This window comes from Camelina sativa, chromosome 4 (assembly GCF_000633955.1).
Source record: "Camelina sativa cultivar DH55 chromosome 4, Cs, whole genome shotgun sequence".
Taxonomy (NCBI): Eukaryota; Viridiplantae; Streptophyta; class Magnoliopsida; order Brassicales; family Brassicaceae; genus Camelina; species Camelina sativa.
The window spans coordinates 26,646,422-26,666,869 of NC_025688.1; the positions used below are offsets into that span (position 1 = coordinate 26,646,422).

Genomic DNA, 20,448 nt, shown 5'->3' on the forward strand with positions numbered 1-20,448 from the left:
TTTTTTTTTTTTTTTTTTTTTTTTTTTGTATGTGTGTGAGTTGAAAAAATCTCGGATGGAACAAAATGGTCAGATCTTTAGTTAGTGGATTGGAACAAAAACTAGAGTATTGTTATCTAAGACCGACACGAGGATCACGCTCATATTAATAAATGGGAGAACGAAGTTGATATGCTTTGTATGCTTGTCACAATATCATTGGTTATCTTCTTTTTTGCCAACTAGAATTTAACTGTCTTTTCGTCATTCGAATTTACTTGTCTTTTATGCCTACTTTTGCGCTTTTTTACTCAAAATCATTATAAAAGGAAAACAGTAGTAATTGATAGAAAGGAATATAGCAAAACAAGATTATACTGGTAAAAATGGAACATGATCTTGTAAAATTATCTATAACCAATGAACTTTTTTGACTAGATTATTATTATTATTTTTTAAAAAGTCAATGTATCTTGGAAAAAAGGGAATTTTTTTGATTGACTTGTTGACCAAAATTAAAGAACATTAACCTTTATTATTATCATTTCACTAATTAATTTGAAGGAAAAAGTGTTAAAAATAGTACTGTATATAATGTGTAAAGGAGAGTGGTAAGTATTTCAATCAGCCTCCTGATGGTCCTTATAACTCTTGGTATGGTCACTATAGGATTCCTCTTCTTGACCCTTTTGCTATTGCTATCACCACTGAGCAGTCGTCTAGTGTGAAAATTGAAGAAATATCCGAGTCCTGTACTAATTCGAGTTCTGTTAATCTTCGTCCTATTCCGAAAGAAGTTGTTGACAAGATTCGTATGGTATTGAGTTTATATCCCAAAGGGACGCCTATTACAGAACTACGAGCTGAGCTGACTAAGAGCAACGTGGCTATTGATAAAGATTTCTATGGACACAAGAAGTTTTTTCTAATGTGTATGTAATGTGTAATAGATATCTATATATTTTTTGTTTGTCAAATTAAAGTATAGTACATATATATTTTACCATTCAAACAAATGCAATATTTTACACTTTTTCAAGACAAACAACACACTAAAAAAAAAAAGATCAAAAGACATTACGAAACATTCAATAATTAAAATTCTGAAGCATAGAGAATCATTATTTATTAGTATACTGTGTTTTTAATATTCAAACTAGTTCACCTTGGAACAAACTTTCCTGACCTCACCATCCACGTCTGTCTTTACATCAATGGAACTCATCTTAATCATAGCTTTACCAAACTCATAATCAAACCTAAACCCTAACAAACCTCTAAGACGACTTGCGTACTTCTTCACCACGGCGTTTGTCTCCGCGTCCGACCAAAGCCGTTGGTCTGACTCTAGAATAGCGTTGCCGTCGCGTAAGTTCTTGTAGAAACTTTCATCGAATTTTGAGGGGCTGCCGATATCAAGAGCAACACGTTTTGAACCGTCTCCATTGGGAGGACAAAGAGTCTTGAGCTGTGTAAGAAACGATGGGCTTATGGTTGGGTCGGAGTTTCCGGTCACAGTGAAGTTGTATAGACGGTAACGGAAGAAGAGACAGTCGGTTTGTCCTATTGTATGTGCACCTGTCCTCGTATAGGTTAGATATATATTTATTGAGATATGCTAACTACTTGGAAGGGAAAAGGTGAATATAATGGATCAGAGAAGAAACAAATCATGGCATGTTCAATATGCACAACTAAGTGTGATTAATTACTCTTTAAGATGGCCTAATCGCAAGGATGTCTCAAACTCTACTTATATTTCCTCTGAACGTATGTATATATAGAGTTTTAATATGAAAAAAAAAACCCAACTTAACAAGAAATTAAAAAATAATTATTTTTTTAAGCTAGCTTTAAATATCAAAAAAGATAAATGTAGATTGATAGACAGATAGATGAATAGATAGACATACCGAGTAGAGTAACGAGATCATGAGTATCCAATCCTTTATCTAGAAACTTTTGCTTTTGAATAGCAACAGAGTCAAATGGAGAAGGTAGATTCGATGCTTCCGATGCCAACGAGATTCTCCCGTCTTTACGACCCGTTGGTACTCGCCAGCTTGGTCCATCACTCTTGTTTCCCATACATATATGGAACTCAGGTGATATTAGTAATTGGAAAAATTACCATAGAAATTAAGTGCCCTAACTAGGTTTAGTAAACTTGCATACCAAGTCAACAGAGTCACGAGCTGCAAGTGCAAGTATATCTGCACATGAAACTACTCCTGGACACACAGACTCGAGCTGGGCTTTTGCATCATCGATTACTTCCAGCCCTCTTAGACCGAGATTTGCTAGAGCAGCTTGCTCTGCAGATTTCCCTTTGATCAACACCGAGCCATCACAACCCTAATATATAATATGTCATGTTTAAAGTCAACAATCAATTAACTTGCATATAATTGATACAAGGGAAGTCAAGATTAAATGAGAAAGAAAGGAATTGAAACCTGAACAAAACAGTCATGGAAATGAAGCCTAAGCAAGCCAGGGGAAATTGTGGGATCAGAATCAAAGTGAGACTGAACAGTGGATCTTACTATCGACTCAGCTTTCGGACATGAAGTTGAATAGTAACCATTTTTTAACGATTGGCTTCTCACTTCGTTTCCCAACACCAACACTAACACTATTATCATTACATAACAATACTTGACTCCCATTTTTCTTACTCTTTCTTTTTCTGTTTGATTAATTAGCATGCAATGATGTTCAAGACCCAACTTATAATTATATCCACTCTCACACACATACATATGCCTTTTTGTCTCAATGGAACCGTGTGGGGACACATAGTGCCTACTTCACTTTCCTATTATTTACGGGAATAGTTTTTTTTTATAATTGATTTATATTGGTATATACACTTGGTTGCCACTATGATGGATTAATGGGTGTGGATTTATAATACAGTTTTGATATAATTTTATTCGGAAAAAAACACATGCGCAATTTACGAGTTTCGTGCTAACTAGCTAGTGCTAACGCCCTTTCGAAATTTGTTTTAAACATGAATTTTTTTTATCTTATCAAAAGAAAAAAAAACTTAGGGTGGAAATGGTTGTATTAGGATGAACAAGTTGAAAAAATATGAGTTGAATAAAATTGGCTGAATAGCATTCATCCACTAAATAGTAGATGAAAAAGTTGAACAAATTTCCTTTATAATTTGTTCATAATTACAGCTTTTTTGGTTGAATGGGTTGAATAAGTTTTCCAACTAATGCATCTCAAATGGAAAAAAATTGGATGAATAATCATTCAACCTATTCAACCTATTAATTTAAGTCATCCATTTGCACAATTAATTTCTGAAGAAGAAAAAAACAGTTTAAAGAACAACAAAATACGTCCTTTCAAAAATAGTTATGATTCGTTTGCTTTACTAAAGCGTCTTTTGATCTCACCTCAAACTTTAGCAATCCATGAAATAAGCAAACGTGTTCACAGCTCAATTGAGATATAAGCCGTCACTATTTCCCTCCGTTCACATCAGCCTCTCTTGTAGTTCCTCTTGTTTAGTACAATTATTACACAACCTTCATGATGATAATAGCATGCATGCTATATAGTATTGATAGACTTTTTCCAAGTGTTTTATTATTTATATTACGGAAATTCATTTTATGGTGCTAATTTCCGTTAAATATATTTAGTAGTTCTGTAAGTAATTTAGTGGAGTTATTGATTTGAGATTTGAATAGAGTTTTAAAGACTGCAAATGTTACGTATAATCTATTGTTATTAGAATAATATTTTGTTAAACTCTGTTAAAGTTTAGTGTTATTAATTTGTGATTTGTATAAAGTCATTTAAAATCTTAACAAATTTGGGTTATTGGATTCAGACTTGTATAAAGTCATTAATTTTTTTTTTGTTATTCAATGAAAACAAAAAAATCTAGGATTGTTAATGAATTCAATTATTTTGTAAATAAATAGATTTAAATAAAATATTATAGTAAAACAATTATTTGAGATTTAAAATTCTTTGCGTAAAACAAAATATGTAAGTAAAGTTTATTTTTGTAAAATAAGTTTCACCCGCGAAATATGTGAACTTGGAAAATAATTTAAGTTGGTGTAAAAAGTTTTGATATCTTTTTGTGTTTCTAAAAATCAAATTCACATATTTTATGGATCACATTATTATCTACATCACTATACCATTAAATAGATAAAATAATATTTTTTAGACTAACTGGTTTAATTTAAACTAATCCTAAGTTTAAAAAATGCAATGAGAAAATGTATAAAAGTGGTAAATAAATGATTAATTTTTTATTGTTTGTGAAATGTAATTTACTTAGAATAATTAAATATGTTATGAAATTGATAATTAAATACATTTCTGGATTTTAATTGTTGATAAAATCTTTGATTTTTAAAAACTAATAGAAAAAAACATTGTCTTATATTTGTCAATGACATATTAATGAGATGTAATATTGATGTAAATGATAATGAGATGTAAGGATATTTATTAAAAAAAAGTACAAAAACTATGTGAGCGCAACACATCAGTTTTTATGAGAGTGCTTATCTATTAAGTATTAATATATAGGAGATAAAATCATGATTTTAACTAAGTTTAGTTTTATTTTGTATACATGAGTTGTTTTTCCATTATTTCTGATAAAGATAACAAAAAAAAAAATCAATAGTATCTCCTCTTTACAAATTATGTCTTAAGTACAAACAAATGTCAACATCTAGTAGAAATATATAAACTGTTTTAGACTATGATTAATTAGTAATCATACAACTTTATGACATAAATCATAATCTCTTTTTTTGGGCAAATCATAATTCATAATTCATAATTCATAATCCTATGCTTCCAAGTTTCAATTAAAAGAAAGGTCGTCTAGATCATGAAAACTGTAGTTAGCTACTAATTAAATGATATTGTATTGAATATTGAGATATTTTCCTCTCACTTTGTTTTTTTGACAAAAATATATTTTCCTCTCACTATAAAAGAAGAATTGTGTAATCATAAAAATCTAATCGAACTAACTCATATACTTGTGTTTTTACTCTAGATTTGCGAAGGTAATAATATATAACTCTTACGTAGATTCGAGGTACATTAGCCAAAACTTAGATTTTGGACTACAAGTGGTTGTTGCATTCTTATAACTAATTAATCCTTAAGGCGAAGAAGTACTATTTGATTAATTTGGAAATACATTACAACAAAAAAAAAGCTAATACATAATTTAGCAATTCTAACATTATTTTGTTATGTTCGTTCGTAAGGGACCTTAAATAATGGGGAACTTATGTCATCGTGGGATATCCAAAGATACGTCTAGCAGCAGCTCTTCTGGGAGTGATACATCTTCTTCAAAAATTTCATCTCCGAGTGTTGATGACGGAAGCCAAGAAAGTAGTGATCAAGTTTCATCAGTGTCTCCTACTTCTTCTTCTTCAAGAGTTTCATCTCAAAGTTCCGGTGCTTAAAACCCGATCGAGCAGATAAATTTTTTCATCTTATAAATCGATCAAAACATCTTCGAAATAAATAATTTTTTTTGTCAATTTCATGTAATTAAATAAATGTTTGTTGAAATTTTTATGATAATAACTATATTATTTATTAGATAATCTTTTAAATATGAATTCTGAATTTGTCAATAATTATCTTATATTATATATCACGCTGACGTGCAGTGTTGCTACAAAAATAATTCTAAACAAAATTCTCAATGGCATTATGTTAGTTATATGTCACCTAAGTTATTATGACACAACACAACATAGGTTTGTAAATGCGCTAATCCTAATCTTAAAAGTTTTTAAGGTTTTATTTAACATGACACGGTGTCGTATTACACATGTGGCGAATCATTATTGGTCATTAGTAGTTTTGTAAGTAATATAGCGGGAGTTATTGATTTGAGATTTTAATAGAGTTTTAAAGACCGCAAATGTTATGTATAATTTGCGTGTTATGAATGATTATATTGTTGTATGGATGCCCATTATCGGCTCATTAGTGTAAACCCTACACTTTAATATTGTATCATATAGAACAGAGGAATAATACAAGAGAACAATTCCCTACACCCTAATCGTTATCAGCACGCTCTAATCTTAGCTATTTATCTAAAAAAAAAAAAATTCCATCGGCCAGCAAAAAAATTCAAATCGTTATCAGCACGCTCTAATCTTAGCTAAACATCTTCTTTGGATCTTTTACGATGACCTCTCGGATTATAAGATAAGTGTTCTTTCATACTTTTATAAAGAAATTAAGATATAATTGGCTATTATTAAAATTTTAATTGTTGATGTGCCAAAATTGGTTTAAATTTTATACAAAATTTTGGATTATCATGAATTTTTCACAATATATATATATGTATATATAATTTATTATTATTTATTATAAAATAATTATATTCTTTGGGAAAGCTCTTTAGATTTTATAATAAAATCTTTAGTGAAAAAAAGAAGATATATATATATATATACACTATTTAATGTTTTAAGAAGAGATATATATATATATATATATATATATAAATGATGCTTAATACTTATTTAACACTCATTTATATGATTGTTTATAAAGTTTGTGAATTAATTTATTTGTTTAATCACAAATTTAAATTTGATTAAAATTAGATATAATATCATGATGAAATATCATGATGAATTATTTTAAATCATATCTCCAACCTTTTTTGGTGACTAAAATGAAAATTTAGTAACAAATTACTAAATAATGATTATTGATCATGTTTTCTTGACATCAATTCTATGAAGAGGTTTAAGACCAAGAATATGACCATAAAAATTCAATGGTTCTTTAGAATAATCTAAAGAAAGTAAATGATTAAAATTCTATAAAAGAATAAAAATCAACTTGATTCCAATTTTTACCAAGATTATATAATTGAAAATGATATCTTTGATGGAAAGATATTAGAAAATACATAATTTATTTGTCACAAAATATTGTTGTCATGTAAGACACAATATAGTGAAAAATATTTTTTAAAAATATTATAATCTCATTTTTTGTGACTGTAAAATTATGAGATGTTGATGTAAATCACATCCTATTGGCTTGGTCTATTCATTGAACTAAATATGACTTTATGCAAAGAAAAAGGAAAATAACACATCAATGATAAGAAAGTTGCTATAAAAGTGGTTATAAATGTGGGTATGATATATATATAAGGTCGTGGTTAAGTCGACTAGTATCTCCACTATAAGTGAATAATAAGTACATGAGGTACTTATCTCATCTATATATGATGATGATGAAAAAAGTTAGTATGAGACAATTTCCACTATTCTACTACAATAATAAGAAGTATTAAACAAAGTATTGAAAGCTCTTGAAGAGTATATATACTATTGCCTATGGGAACATAATTTGATAATTATGTGTTATAATCTCCCAATTAGTTTCAAAGTTAAAAGGGTCTAAGATATAATACATTACCCAATTTGAGAATGTTATTGATTACAAAGTGGAATTCAAATCGAGATTGATAGACATGAAGTGTCATCATCTCGAGGGGGAGAATTCATGAATCCCACCTACAGAGGTGATGGAACAAATATAAGATTATGTTCACACCCAAAATGAGTTTAATCACTCATATGAAAAAGCAAATCTTGAGAATTTGAAAAGTAATCATGTTGAGACAATATGTGAAGAAAATACTTTGAAATCATAAGTATTACCCAAGGCAATAAAAATGTTTTAGAGTTACATGCATTATCTAGAAGATAAAATGCTTTGTGAAAATCTCACTGTTTGGCATGACCGGTTAAGCCATTCCGGTTCAGTAGTGATGCGAAAGAATAATCAGAAATTTTTGAAAAGATTCATTAGAGAACCTAAAGAGTTTTCTTTGTGATTTATTATGTGTGCTGCTTTACAAAGCAAGCCAATTATATGGTTTTCACTGATTCTATGAATTTGGATAATGTCAATTTTCTGCTATACAAAGCGATATTTTGGACTGATCATCCACTATATATGTTTGTTATTAACTTGCAACATGGAGGTTGCGAGAGTCTTTGGTTAATTGACAATGGTGGTGAAACCATGCCAAGTAATTGACATAAATGACTCTATATGTCAAGTAATTCGCATCATGCCAACGAATAATCATGAGTACTCCCTCATTACAATTGGTTTGGGTCAGAAACCATATATCTTCCATCTAAATTTGTTATACATGTTGGTTGCTCCACCAAAGTGATTAAGATGGAATTTGAAAGAATGTTGGAAATATGTTGGATATAAATCTCTCTTGATGATTGAATATCTTGAGATGCAGAGACTGTTGTTTCAGTGAGTTAGTCTTTCCAACATGAGGGGGAGAAAATAAACAGTTGGTAAAGATATATATTGAAAGAAATTATCTAGATCCTCATACTGAGAAATGTGCACAATAATTTCAAAAGATAATTTATTGGCAAAGTTTACAAAGATGCTAAAATCATACAAAAGCCATTTTCTGACCTTGAGAGTGAAAAAAAATCACATCTACCTGCTGTGCTCCAATTAATGTCCTAGAAGGATAAGATCAACTGCTAGTAAGTCTAAAAATGGCATGAAGTGTGATAGACTTATGGTTCCAAATATAAGCATCCTCGGAAAAGAAAATGAGCATGAATTAATATGGCACCGAGGAAGCAAAGAGTTATGAAAAATCTCTAGAAGAGATGTAAACATGAGTAAGAAAGAGATTCAAGTACCTGAGAATCATAATGAAAGGAAATCTCAACAAGTTGAGTCATGTCTCGAAAGAAAAGGAACCAAAAAGGCAAATCGACGTCGTAAATATGTTTGCATGCAATGTTGCAGTTGATGATGTTATGAATAAAAATCGAGGATCATAAACCGCGGTTAATTGAGAAAAGATTTCTTGAAAAGTGTACACAAAGAATGATTGGTTAATCACTGAAAGAGGTAACTATGAAATAGTTCAAGTCTCTTAAAGATATAATATTTGGACTTGTAGTCCTTACACTTGAAAGTGTAAAATGAGTGGGATAGGTGATCTTTGTGAGAAATAAAGTACATGCAGTAGTACAATGATTCTCATAAATACTTGATATTTATTATGAGAGATGCACTCTCATATGGTGGAAGCAACTATGTAGATCTCTTATGCCTTTGAAAATAAGGCAAAACTTGATTTAGTCTATTTAGAAGGTTTTCAAACTATAAGAGATATATCCCTTAAAGTAATTATCTTGCTAATTATATTGCTAGAAGCAATACTTTATAGTTCTCAAGAATATTGTAAAAGCAAGAAAAATGTCTTAATGCTTTTGACACCTTTGGAGAGAAAATGATGACAGTTTATCTCTATGAGAGAATCATGTGTGTTGTTGTTGATCTTAGGGATCTCATAATTGGTTGAAAAATAAATCGGGAACAAGCTAAGTGAATATCGTAGGGTTGTGTAAATCCGAGATTGAACACTCATTGTGATTGTGTTCAAGAAGTATTTTCAAGAAAGTTTAAGGACGTAGGCCTTTGCTGAACCTCGTTAAACCAAAAATTATGTGTGTCTCTTGTCTCTTCAGCACTTACTAGTGGTTCTTGTTAAAAGAAAGGTACAAGAACAAGTGCAAATATGTTGATGATGAAAATGTTATCTAATCTCCAGTAGAGATTTCACATACCAAGGAATATATGGAGAAATAATCAGTGATGAAATATTACTCCTGAAAGATGGAAAAATCAGATTGTATAAGATAATATATTTCATAAAAATTTTTGAGGTTACAGATTTGGCATTTGATGAAAGAAATGTTATCTCAGCATGCTTACAGTTTACATCATCATTCATAGAAAAATGGTCTTGTAGTACCATACTAAGAAGAAGAGTTGAAAGAGAAAGTTTTATAAGGAGATTATGAATAACTCTTATGTATAAGATGATTGTTTGGAAGATTGTATGTAAAAGAAGATTTGGGCTTAAAGTTCAAATAGATCTTCTATATGAAAGGGGTTCAAATGACTTGAAGTTCAATGACCCAGTAGAATATATGATCATCATATGAGTTTGTACCTGAAAGCGCTGTTTATAACAGTTGAGAAAGTTGATTTATATGATCATAGTACATAACCTGAAGATGATGTTTTCAGGGGGAGATATATGATCATAAGCGTGGTTGTACTCTTTTTTCCTTATCATGGTTTTTATCCCAATGAGTTTTTCCTTGAAAGGTTTTTAACGAGACAACAAAAGAACACGCGAAAGATAAACACATGAAAAGGAATACTATGATTCCAATGGTGAAAGACTATCATCTTCAAAGTCTTTGACATACATTGATGAGATTATAAGAAACAAAGATAATGATAAAGATGAGTCACTTGCGAGACCCATGACCAATAGAAGAATGGTGATACACGTTTACTACAGATTCGTTCAAGTGAAGATTTGGCGAACCATTTATCATGGCGTTTCCAACCACTACTTTCAAGAAGCTACTTCATCATATTGTTTTGGTCATTTCGAAGATTTCAAGTGATGTACTCATGAGGGGGAGTAAAAGTGCTCTGCACTCTTTTTCCCTTAACCATGGTTTTTCCAATGGGTTTTTCTGGTAAGGTTTTTAATAAGACAACATCTCATATGCGCATTTGGGACTATATTTTTATAATGGTCATCCAAGGGGGAGTGTTATGGATGATTATATTGTTGTATGAATTCTCATTATCGGCCCATTAGTGTAAACCCTATACCCTAATATTGTATCCCTATATATATGTTATATCCTCTACAATAGAAAATAATATAAGAGAACAATTCCTTAAATCCTTTGTTCTTAACATTGCTGGTATTATAACAATATTTTGTTAAACTCTGTTAAAGTTTAGTGTTATTAGTAGAGATGTCAAACGGGTATGCCCGCGCCCAAACGGACTGACCGTGATGGTCCGCCACAGGCGGCGGGTGACGTACCAGTGCCCATGCCCGCTCTAATAACTTATTAGTTTGTGATTTGTAAAAAGTCATTTAAAATCTTAACAAATTTGGGTTATTGGATTTAGTCTTTTATAAAGTCATTAAAAGTTTTTTTTGTTATTCAATTAAAACAAAAGAATGTATGATTGTTAATGAATTCAATTATTCTGTTATTGATTCATGATTTTATACACTTTCTTTACAAAATAAAGTCATGCAGACTTAAATATAATTAAGTTTAACAAAATAAAACTAAGCTAGGTGTCAACCCGCACTATGTGCGGGATAAATCGATTTAAATAAAATATTATAGTAAAATTACTATTTGAGATTTAAGATACTTTGTGTAAAACAAAATATGTAAGTAAAGTTTATTTTCATTTATTCAAATTTGCGTTTATTTTTTGTAAAATAAGTTTCACCCATGAAATATTTGAACTTGGAAAGAATTTAAGTTGGTGTAGAAAGTTTTGATATCTTTTTGTGTTTCTAAAAATCAAATTCACTTATTTTATGGATCATATTATTATCTACATCACTATACCATCAAATAGATAAAACAATATTTTTTAGACTAATTGGTTTAATTTAAACTAATCATAAGTTTAAAAAATGCAATGAGAAAAAATTATAAAAGTGGTAAATAAATGAATAATTTTTGTATTGTTTGTGAAATGTAATTTCTAATAATTAAATATGTTATGAAATTGATTATTAAACACATTTCTGGATTTTAATTGTTGATACAATCATTGATTTTTTAAAACTAATAAAAAAAACATTGTCTTATATTTGTCAATGACATATTTATGTAAATGATAATAAGATGTAAGGGTATTTATTAAAAAAAAACACAAAGCTATGTGAGCGTGACATATTAACTTTTTGTGACAGTCCTTCTCTATTAATATATAACTAAGTTTAATTTTATTTTGTATACATGAGTTGTTTTTCCATTATTTCTCATAAAGATCAAAAAAAAAAATCAATAGTATCTCCTCTTTTCAAATTATGTCTTAAGTACAAGCAAATGTCAACATCTAGTAGAATATATAAACTGTTTTAGACTCTGATTAATTAGTAATCATACAACTTTATGACATAAATCATAATCTCTTTTTTTTTGGGCAAAACATAATTCATAATCCTATGCATCCAAGTTTCAATTAAAAGGAAGGTCGACTAGATCATGAAAACTGTAGTTAGCTACTAATTAAATGATATTGTATTGAATATTGAGATATTTTCCTCTCACTATAAAAGAAGAATTGTGTAATCATAAAAATCTAATCGAACATAACTCATATACTTGTGTTTTTACTCTAGATTTGCGAAGGTTATATATAACTCTTACGTACGTAGATTTGAGGTACACGCTAGCAAAAACTTAGATTATTGACTACAAGTGGTTGTTGCATTCTTATAACTAATTAATCCTTTACGAACAAAAAAACTAATATATAATTTAGCAATTCTAACACTATTTTGTTGTGTTCGTTCGTAAGGGACCTTAAACAATGGGAAACATGTGTCATTGTGGAATATCCAAAGATAGTGATAAGTCTAGCAGCAGCTCTTCTGAGAGTGATACATCTTCTTCAAGAATTTCATCTCCGAGTGTTAGTAGTGATCAAGTTTCAACGTCTCCTACTTCTTCTTCTTCAAGAATTTCAACGTCTCCTACTTCTTCTTCTTCAAGAGTTTCAACGTCTCCTGCTTCTTCTTCTTCAAGAGTTTCATCTCCGAGTGTCGATGACGGAAGCCAAGAAAGTAGTGATCAAGTTTCAGCGTCTCCTACTTCTTCTTCTTCTACTTCTTTTTCTTCAAGAATTTCATCTCAAAGTTCTAACAGCTGATCGAGCATATAGATCTTCTCATCTTATAATCGATCAAAACATCTTCACAATAAATAATTTTCTTTGGCAATTTCATGTAATTACATAAAAGTTTGTTGAATTTTTATGATAATAACTATATTATTTATTAGATTATCTTTTAACTAAATATAAATTCTGAATTTGCCAATAATTATCTTATATTATATATCACGCATTCACGCTGATGTGTTGCTACAAAAATAATTCTAAACAAAATTCTCAATGGCATATGTTATGTCACCTAAGTTATTATTATGGCACAACACAACATAGGTTTGTTAATGCGCTAATCCTAATCCTAAAGTTTTTAAGGTTTTATTTAACATGACACGGTGTCGTATTGTACACACGTGGCGAATCAGTATTGGTCGTTGTGACGCATAACTGGAATTGCTCTGAAGAATCCGACCTTTTCTCAGGCGACCGAGGGAGACGAAACGAGGGCAACGAATCCGCCATGGCAGCTCGTAAGAGAGCTTCCACGATGTCAGTGTCCAACAAATCGGATCCGGCGGAACCCAAATCAGCGCCACTGGAGCAGAAGATGACCCGAAAGACCGTTGCTGCTTCCGGTGAGGAGTTCCGTCTCGCGCCGCCGAAACTGGGAGTGATCTTTGTGATCGCTACTCTTCTCTGTTCGCTATATCTCTACCTTCTCTGTTTTCACTACAAGGTTGAAGTTGAGCTCAAACGCTCGATTCTGATTAACGCGGGGCTTAGCTTGGTTGGGTTCTTCGTCACACTCAAGATGATTCCTGTTGCTGCCAGATACGTTCTTAGGCGTAACATGTTTGGTTTTGATATTAACAAAAGAGGCACTCCTCAAGGAGATATTAAAGTGTGAGTCTTTTGCTTTTTTAATCTACCTCTCATTAGTTCTTTTGATCAGCTTTGAAAACTGCAATGTCATCACAGGCCTGAATCATTGGGTATTGTTGTGGGAGTTGTCTTCTTGATCGTGGCGATCATATTTCAGTATTTCAATTTTACTGAAGATTCAAATGTAAGTGTGTGCAAGCTTGATGGGTCTTGTTTTGTTGATCTTTGTGGCTGTAGTGTGATTCTCATCATCAGTGTTTTGATGGCTCTGTGTAGTGGCTTGTGGAGTATAATGCAGCACTAGCTTCTATATGCTTCATGATCTTGCTTGGATTTGTAGATGACGTCCTTGATGTGCCTTGGAGAGTGTTAGTTCAAATTCCTCTATCAATTTTCTTTTGATGAAATTCACATGCTTGTCGTTTTTGGTTCACATGGTTCTCTTTCTTGTCAATTACAAACAATAGGAAACTTGTCCTGCCAACTTTTGCTACCCTTCCACTGCTCATGGCTTATGCTGGACATACGACTATTGTTATACCCAAACCTCTAGTTGCTTTTATTGGCTTGGAAGTGCTTGATCTAGGTAATGATCAAGTTAACACTCATTTCATACATGGTTGACTTCTATAGTTATATTTTTGGAGTTGGTAAAATGATTATGATTAGCTCAATAGATGTTTTAATGTGCCAGGACGGATATATAAGTTATACATGGGGTTACTTGCCGTGTTTTGTACAAACTCTATTAACATACACGCTGGTCTGAATGGCCTTGAAATCGGTCAGACTGTTGTTATTGCTGCTGCTGTAAGTCCTATTGTCAATATAGAATGTCTCTGAATTCTTCTCTCCCTTGTTCCTTTTTTGGGTTAAGATATGATTCATCCCAGTTTTTTTGGTAGATCCTGATACACAATGTTATGCAAATCGGATCATCTACTGATCCCGAGTATCACCAAGCTCATGCCTTCTCGATATTTCTTACTCAGCCGCTGATGGCCACGTCATTGGCAATGCTTGCGTACAATTGGTAAAATCGCTCACAGCTAAACGTGCTTTTATTTTGGTGGAAGTGATGCTTTTTTCTGACTATTCTCTGCAATCTTCTGCTGTTAGGTATCCTTCTTCAGTTTTTGTTGGAGACACTTACACAGTATTTGCTGGAATGACTATGGCAGTTGTTGGCATTCTTGGTCACTTCAGGTATACTTCCAAACCGACTTCTCTGACTGAGACTCTGAGGCACATGCACTTCACTATTACATGAAAACTACTAAGTCTCAGATCCATCATATTTGCATCATATATCCAGCTAGTGCATGACCATGCAACTGATTCCCATGCCATCTTTCTCTTCTGTTGCAGTGAAACCCTCCTCATCTTCTTTCTTCCTCAAGTTCTGAACTTTCTATTGTCGCTTCCTCAGGTTTATATCTACTTTTACTCCTCTGTGGCATACTTAAATCGCGTCAACTCATGTTTCAACCATCTAACATAATATATACTAATAATAACTCTGCAGCTTGCTGGGATTGTGAAATGTCCGCGCCATCGTCTCCCGAGGTAACCATCTTTGTGTTCTTTCTTTTTGTAGACTGATTAAAGAACAGACACATCACTCATCTCGTCTTTTGAAAATATCTAGGTATGATACTGCGACTGGTTTACTGACCGGCACAAAAGATGGGACACTCGTCAATGTTTACTTGAGGTTGTTTGGTCCTAAATCAGAAAAGTCACTTTGCATCCATCTTCTCGTCTTCCAGGTAGGTCTCAGTCTCAGTTATATATGTATATCACCACTGTTAATATGTAATGAAATAATAATTGCCATATGTTTGTTTCTACTGCAGGCTTTAGCGTGTGCCTTCTGTTTCATACTTAGACACTTTCTTGCTGGTTGGTACAAGTAAATCTGCAACCTGAAGAATCTTTAGTTGCTCTGTTCTTCAGACAAGCCACAAATAGAGAAACATTTAGTTTAGTTTCTTGTACAATCTTAATATAGCAACTTAATCTTTTTGTTAAGATGGTTTGAACTTTGAAGTAACTCATGTAAACAAAGTTGACTCTTTTGCTTTCGTTAAATGAAATGTCAAGATTCTCAAAGACAATGTATCATCATCATCTTAGCTGCCGATTGTAATTCCCAGTTTAGGTTATAATATAGTTTTAATATTCATCAAGTCGATCCTCTGATTATTCGTCTCTCTATGTGTATCTCTTCATTTATGAATTTCTCTTTTACATAATGGAAATGGTGAAGACATCCTCTGATATGAATGACACCAAGGTAACTTGTCTCAACCTGAGAAGGTTTCAGTTGACAAATTAGGTAATACTAACTATATCTTATGCCTTCTCCTTCTCTTGGTGCAAATGTATACTTCTTCTTCATGAATACTTTACAAATGGTATATATTGGCCATCAGCTTGACCAATTTGTCTTCTTCTTCAAAGATGCAAGCGCATATATTGGTCAAGCTGATGGCAAATCCTGCATCAGGGATGAAGAGAAAACGGCTTTAGCTGCGGAAGTTCTTGCATTGTCAAAAGCTGTCCAAGAGAAGGTAGAGGATGGTTTTGTATTTTGTGGGACAAGGATGAACTTCTTTGGAAGAAGGAGCAAAAGAAGAAGAAAGAGGAGAGAAAAGAGAAGCAGACGAAAGTTGACAAGAAGAGAGAGGAGAAGAATATGAAAAACTGCTGAACTGAAGCAAATTACATTAAGGCTGTCTGAACTGAGCAACAGTTACAATCTACCATTAGATTTAATTTTAGTTGCCAGAACATTCCTAGATGCTTGTCCCATTCCTCTACTATCATTGCTCCTTTGCTGATTCCCGTTTTATCCTATCATAATAGTGCGAATCATGAGAAAATTTGTATCCGTGAAGAGACGGAAAAGAGAGAGAATTAGTTAGTTACCGCATGAGCTTGGATCAGGCCCTTAAGCTGTGTTTGTCCCACTGGTGAAGTCAGTCTTTGGGTCTTCACTATCTCCTTGTTCACCTGTTCATTGCGTTTAATTCAATGTTTCACAAACTTTAGAGAAAACATTTTCGAGATCTATTAGCAGACTTTGTAATGTTAAACCTTAGGGAGGAGTGTATTGTCCTCGTCAAGGATATATGCCAATCTACCTGTCATCCCGGCGGCTACATTTCTACCAACTCTGCAGTTCCAGAGAGAAACGATTATGACATATGGCGTTTAAGACATTATTAAGTTCTTGGTTCTGGTTTCGGGCTCAAGGCTGAGAAAATGAGGTGTTACTTACTTCCCAAGTACAACAACGACACTCCACCAGTCATATATTCACAGCAATGATCTCCAGTGCCTTCAACTACAGCTTGAGCTAGAGAGTTTCTAACCGCAAATCTCGCTCCTGCTTTGCCTCTGACAAATACAGAACCATTACTTTAGTTTCTTGTACAATCTAATACAGTAACGTAATTTTTGGTTAAGATGGTTTGAAGTAACTCATCTAAACAAAGTTGACTCGTTTGTTTTTGTTGAACAAAATGGCAAAAATTCTCAAAGACAATGTGCCATCATCATCCTGAATTTGTATAGATCCCGACAAGATATCAATAACGATTTAAGGATTCTCTCTAACAAGCTAATCTCTAAAGATCTATGTCCATTGTATCTTTCCCTTCATCTTCATCTTCACCATTTCCACTGCTCGTCCAAAGCTTGATGGTGCGGTCATGTGATACAGTGGCGATACACGAGCTATCTGCAGTGATATCGAGCGAGGCAACTTTTGACTCATGCCCTGCTAAGCTTTTGACGAGCGAGAAATCTCTTCCCGACCATATCTGTTACACAAAATGTAAGAAATTAGAATCAAACTATAAGCAGATGAAACACACGATTAATGAAAAAGTACTTAGGAAAGGGACTACAGAAGTACTTACATTGACTCTCGTGTCGTATGAGGCAGTGGCCAGGAAGTAGCCTTCTTGTGGTTCATACTTCACTTGAGACACAAGGTTAGCATGAGCTGGGATAATGTACAGTGACTTTCTCATTCTCAGATCCCAAATACGGCATTGATTATCCTCACCACCAGATGCCAAGTGATAACCATTAGGAGAGAAATTCACTGAGAGTACCTGGAGAAGCATATAAAGCAGAGGAGATTAGAAATAAGGGTTAGTAAATTAAGAGAAGTAGAGTACCAAAGGAACAAAACTAGAATCTTACAGGCTTGATGTGTCCTTGGAAGACAAGAATACTCCTACCAGTGCGGAGATCCCAAACCCGTGCGAGTGAATCAAGCCCAGAAGAAGCTGCTAATGCTCCATCTTGTTGAAATGCAATTCCATAGACACTGCGACTGTGACCTTCTTGCAAAAGCAGCTCTGCACCTGTGTTTATATCCCACAATCTCCATGTTTTGTCAAAGCTGGTTGTTCCCAGGTATCTTCCTGATGGGTGGAAGGCAACCCGTGCAAGACGATCCAAATGACCTTCAAAAGTTTGTAGGAGCGTTCCATCAGTTTTCCACAGCTTTGCAGTTCGATCAGCAGAAGCAGTTGCTAGACAATCATCCACAGGGGAGAACACTACATCAGTTGCACGTTCTTTGTGGTCCTTCAAGACAGCGATCTTTTTTGTAACTTGAGGCATCTCCCACAGTTTCGTAACTCCACTTAGAGAACTAGACAAAGAAAAAACAAATTACTAAACAGAGGAGGGATTATGTGTACCACACAAGTCATGAACCTCGAGAATGTGTAATGCAGTTAGAAAGGGAAAATGAACTAGACATGGAGTATGTAATTTATAGAGATAAAACTGTACGCCTAACTAACATCATGTTTTTATAAAGATGTAAGGAATTGAAACTGAGGAAAATCAGCAGGTTCAGTATTTAAGAACAGGATTATTAACATACTTCTCAACTGATATATCAATGAAACTAAAATATGCAGGTAGAATGTAGTCTAGTCCAAGTAATTCTAATCAACTAGAGACGAGCAAAAATGTTTCACACCTAAGAAACTATATGTGGAGAATAAGTAAGTTTGTGCTTGAGTATGAAGGAGACAGAAGAGAGACATACCATGTGGCAAGTATTTTTCCATCGCGAGAGAAGGAGCAGCCAGTAAGAGGACGATCGTCTCCAAAATTACTGCAATCAAGGACCATGTTTCTAGCCTGCTTTAAAGCCCACTTAGTCTCTGCATCCATATCTTCATCTGGATCATCCCTCCGCCGCTTTGCACGCTGAATCCTGACAGCAGCTCTCTTGATAGAAAACTTGGCAATTTCTATTCTAGCCTCTCTAAGTTCCTTTGGACCCTCGGTAAAAAAAGGGTATTCAGGTACATCATCATCCACTTTTTCTTTAGGCGCCGCATCTTCGTCGTGAGCTTCAAGCAGTTTATCCAACTGCCCATTCAAATCAAGCCTACCCATAAGCTGAGCCAACCTAGCTCTTCTCTCCATCTCCTGTTCTCCAAATAGAGTAATGGGCTCCCCAAGTCGTCTAAGGCGATCCCTAACAGATTTGTCATTTGTTGGAACTGCGACAGCAGCAGTACGACGCTTTACCAACAAATCTTGCATTGCCTTTTCCTGTCTTTCTCTGACCTGCCTACTCCCTTCAGATATCTCAAAATGTTCATCGTCTGAATCCGTATCTGAGTCACTGGCTTTCGCTTCACCATTTTGTGAAACAGGTGGCCTAAAAGTAGGTGGACGGGCAACTGGAGGATGTGGCATCATTGGTATTGGGGCCATTGGTGGGGGGAAAGAAGGAGGAACCACAGGTGGTAAGGCAGAGAAACCTGAAAGTTGCAGTAAAAGTGAGACGTCAATTAGTAGAGTTAAGGATCACGAAACCAAAGAAAACCCAACACACTATCAATAATAATTGGAAGAACGAAACAGACAAAACAAACTCTTTACCAGGAATAAGTGAAATAGATACAAGGAATTCAACATCATGTAATGTAACAAAGCTAATGAATTACCTGGCTGTGGAGGTGCTGTGATTTGAGCAGTAGGTGTCAATGACACATTATCTTCCTCATTGGGTTCCATGTTTTCCTTATATCCCCAAAAAAACACCACCGAAACGACAATCTAGAGAAAACCCTGGAAGAACATAGAAGAACTCCAAATCAGTTCTCTGGGCATATACAAAATAAGAAAGAGGGTAGCTTTTAATTCTAAAAATAAAGTATAAGTGCTCTCTGGGGAATTTAAACAAACACCTAGCAGACAAAGTATCAAGCTTCAATAAGGGCATGGATACTCTCGTGTAGTTCAAAAGACACAAAGAACCAAAATTAAAATCAACAGGTTTCAGAAGAAAAAATCGAAACTGGGATAGTAATTTTACCAGGAATTGACGAAATCCACGAATCTCGTTAGTCTCTTCGAAACCCCCAAACACGAGATAGACTTGTCTGCTGCTGCTGCTCAAGCTCCGTGTATCCTGAGAAAAAACCCATAACCTAATCAACAAATCAAATTTGTTAAAAATCCAAATTTACGAGAAACAAAAGAGAAGAAGCTGAATCAGAGATACAAAAACTAGTTCATACCTCTTCGGAGACGGTGTGGTAGCCAAAAACCGGAATAGAAGAGAGAGAGAAGCTGAGATTTTCCGTTTTAGAGAGGTTTTGTTTTGAGTAGACTTAGACCAACTTTCTGAAACGGGTCGGTTCATATTGGGCCTTTTCATAATGGGCTTTTCCTTTTTTTTTTTCTTTTCGGTGACAAATACTACGACGTTTTCTATTTGTATGAATTGTCTTGCCACCCCAAATCCATTCAAGTACTACATTA

The 20,448-nt window shown here is 33.5% G+C and overlaps 4 protein-coding genes across 5 annotated transcripts; 2 read left to right on the forward strand and 2 right to left on the reverse strand.

Annotated features, from left to right (window-relative positions):
• Positions 963-2,697, reverse strand: LOC104782636 (peroxidase 25). The gene is made up of 4 exons (XM_010507626.2): positions 2,436-2,697; positions 2,155-2,334; positions 1,893-2,055; positions 963-1,557 (listed from the first exon to the last, which is right to left on the reverse strand). Exons 1-4 carry the CDS (start codon positions 2,685-2,687, stop codon positions 1,136-1,138), a joined length of 1,017 nt encoding a protein of 338 aa, XP_010505928.1. The 5' UTR covers positions 2,688-2,697; the 3' UTR covers positions 963-1,135.
• LOC104784340 (putative protein TPRXL) lies at positions 12,460-12,798 on the forward strand. Its single transcript, XM_010509382.1, has one exon. The coding sequence runs from the start codon at positions 12,460-12,462 to the stop codon at positions 12,796-12,798; it is 339 nt and encodes a 112-aa protein (XP_010507684.1).
• On the forward strand, positions 13,172-15,755 carry LOC104782639 (UDP-N-acetylglucosamine--dolichyl-phosphate N-acetylglucosaminephosphotransferase). Its single transcript, XM_010507631.2, has 11 exons — positions 13,172-13,659; positions 13,735-13,822; positions 13,915-14,006; positions 14,106-14,224; positions 14,333-14,448; positions 14,544-14,671; positions 14,758-14,844; positions 15,007-15,067; positions 15,164-15,204; positions 15,287-15,407; positions 15,495-15,755. Exons 1-11 carry the CDS (start codon positions 13,277-13,279, stop codon positions 15,552-15,554), a joined length of 1,296 nt encoding a protein of 431 aa, XP_010505933.1. The 5' UTR covers positions 13,172-13,276; the 3' UTR covers positions 15,555-15,755.
• On the reverse strand, positions 16,326-20,293 carry LOC104782637 (U4/U6 small nuclear ribonucleoprotein PRP4-like protein). Of its 2 annotated transcripts, none has more exons than XM_010507629.1 (10): positions 20,205-20,293; positions 20,000-20,095; positions 19,629-19,752; positions 18,716-19,442; positions 17,854-18,310; positions 17,565-17,762; positions 16,922-17,465; positions 16,738-16,816; positions 16,570-16,653; positions 16,326-16,494 (listed from the first exon to the last, which is right to left on the reverse strand). In XM_010507629.1, exons 3-7 carry the CDS (start codon positions 19,696-19,698, stop codon positions 17,271-17,273), a joined length of 1,647 nt encoding a protein of 548 aa, XP_010505931.1. In that variant the 5' UTR covers positions 19,699-19,752; positions 20,000-20,095; positions 20,205-20,293; the 3' UTR covers positions 16,326-16,494; positions 16,570-16,653; positions 16,738-16,816; positions 16,922-17,270. The 2 variants fall into 2 exon arrangements, with proteins under 2 accessions (XP_010505931.1, XP_010505929.1); XM_010507627.2 differs by having other exon boundaries at positions 20,000-20,114; positions 20,205-20,291.

Bases quoted from the DNA above. Each gene is read 5' to 3' on its own strand.
- LOC104782636 (XM_010507626.2), bottom strand. From the start codon at position 2,687: ATGCTAATTAATCAAACAGAAAAAGAAAGAGTAAGAAAAATGGGAGTC. The intron at 2,335-2,435 runs GTTTCAATTCCT...ATTATATATTAG, and splicing joins TCCATGACTGTTTTGTTCAG to GGTTGTGATGGCTCGGTGTT. The intron at 2,056-2,154 runs GTATGCAAGTTT...ATGGGAAACAAG, and splicing joins CTCGTGACTCTGTTGACTTG to AGTGATGGACCAAGCTGGCG.
- LOC104784340 (XM_010509382.1), top strand. From the start codon at position 12,460: ATGGGAAACATGTGTCATTGTGGAATATCCAAAGATAGTGATAAGTCT.
- LOC104782639 (XM_010507631.2), top strand. From the start codon at position 13,277: ATGGCAGCTCGTAAGAGAGCTTCCACGATGTCAGTGTCCAACAAATCG. The intron at 14,449-14,543 runs GTAAGTCCTATT...TTTTTTTGGTAG, and splicing joins CTGTTGTTATTGCTGCTGCT to ATCCTGATACACAATGTTAT. The intron at 14,672-14,757 runs GTAAAATCGCTC...TTCTGCTGTTAG, and splicing joins GCAATGCTTGCGTACAATTG to GTATCCTTCTTCAGTTTTTG.
- LOC104782637 (XM_010507629.1), bottom strand. From the start codon at position 19,698: ATGGAACCCAATGAGGAAGATAATGTGTCATTGACACCTACTGCTCAA. The intron at 18,311-18,715 runs GTATGTCTCTCT...TTCTTTGTCTAG, and splicing joins GGAAAAATACTTGCCACATG to TTCTCTAAGTGGAGTTACGA. The intron at 17,466-17,564 runs GTAAGTACTTCT...TTTGTGTAACAG, and splicing joins CATACGACACGAGAGTCAAT to ATATGGTCGGGAAGAGATTT.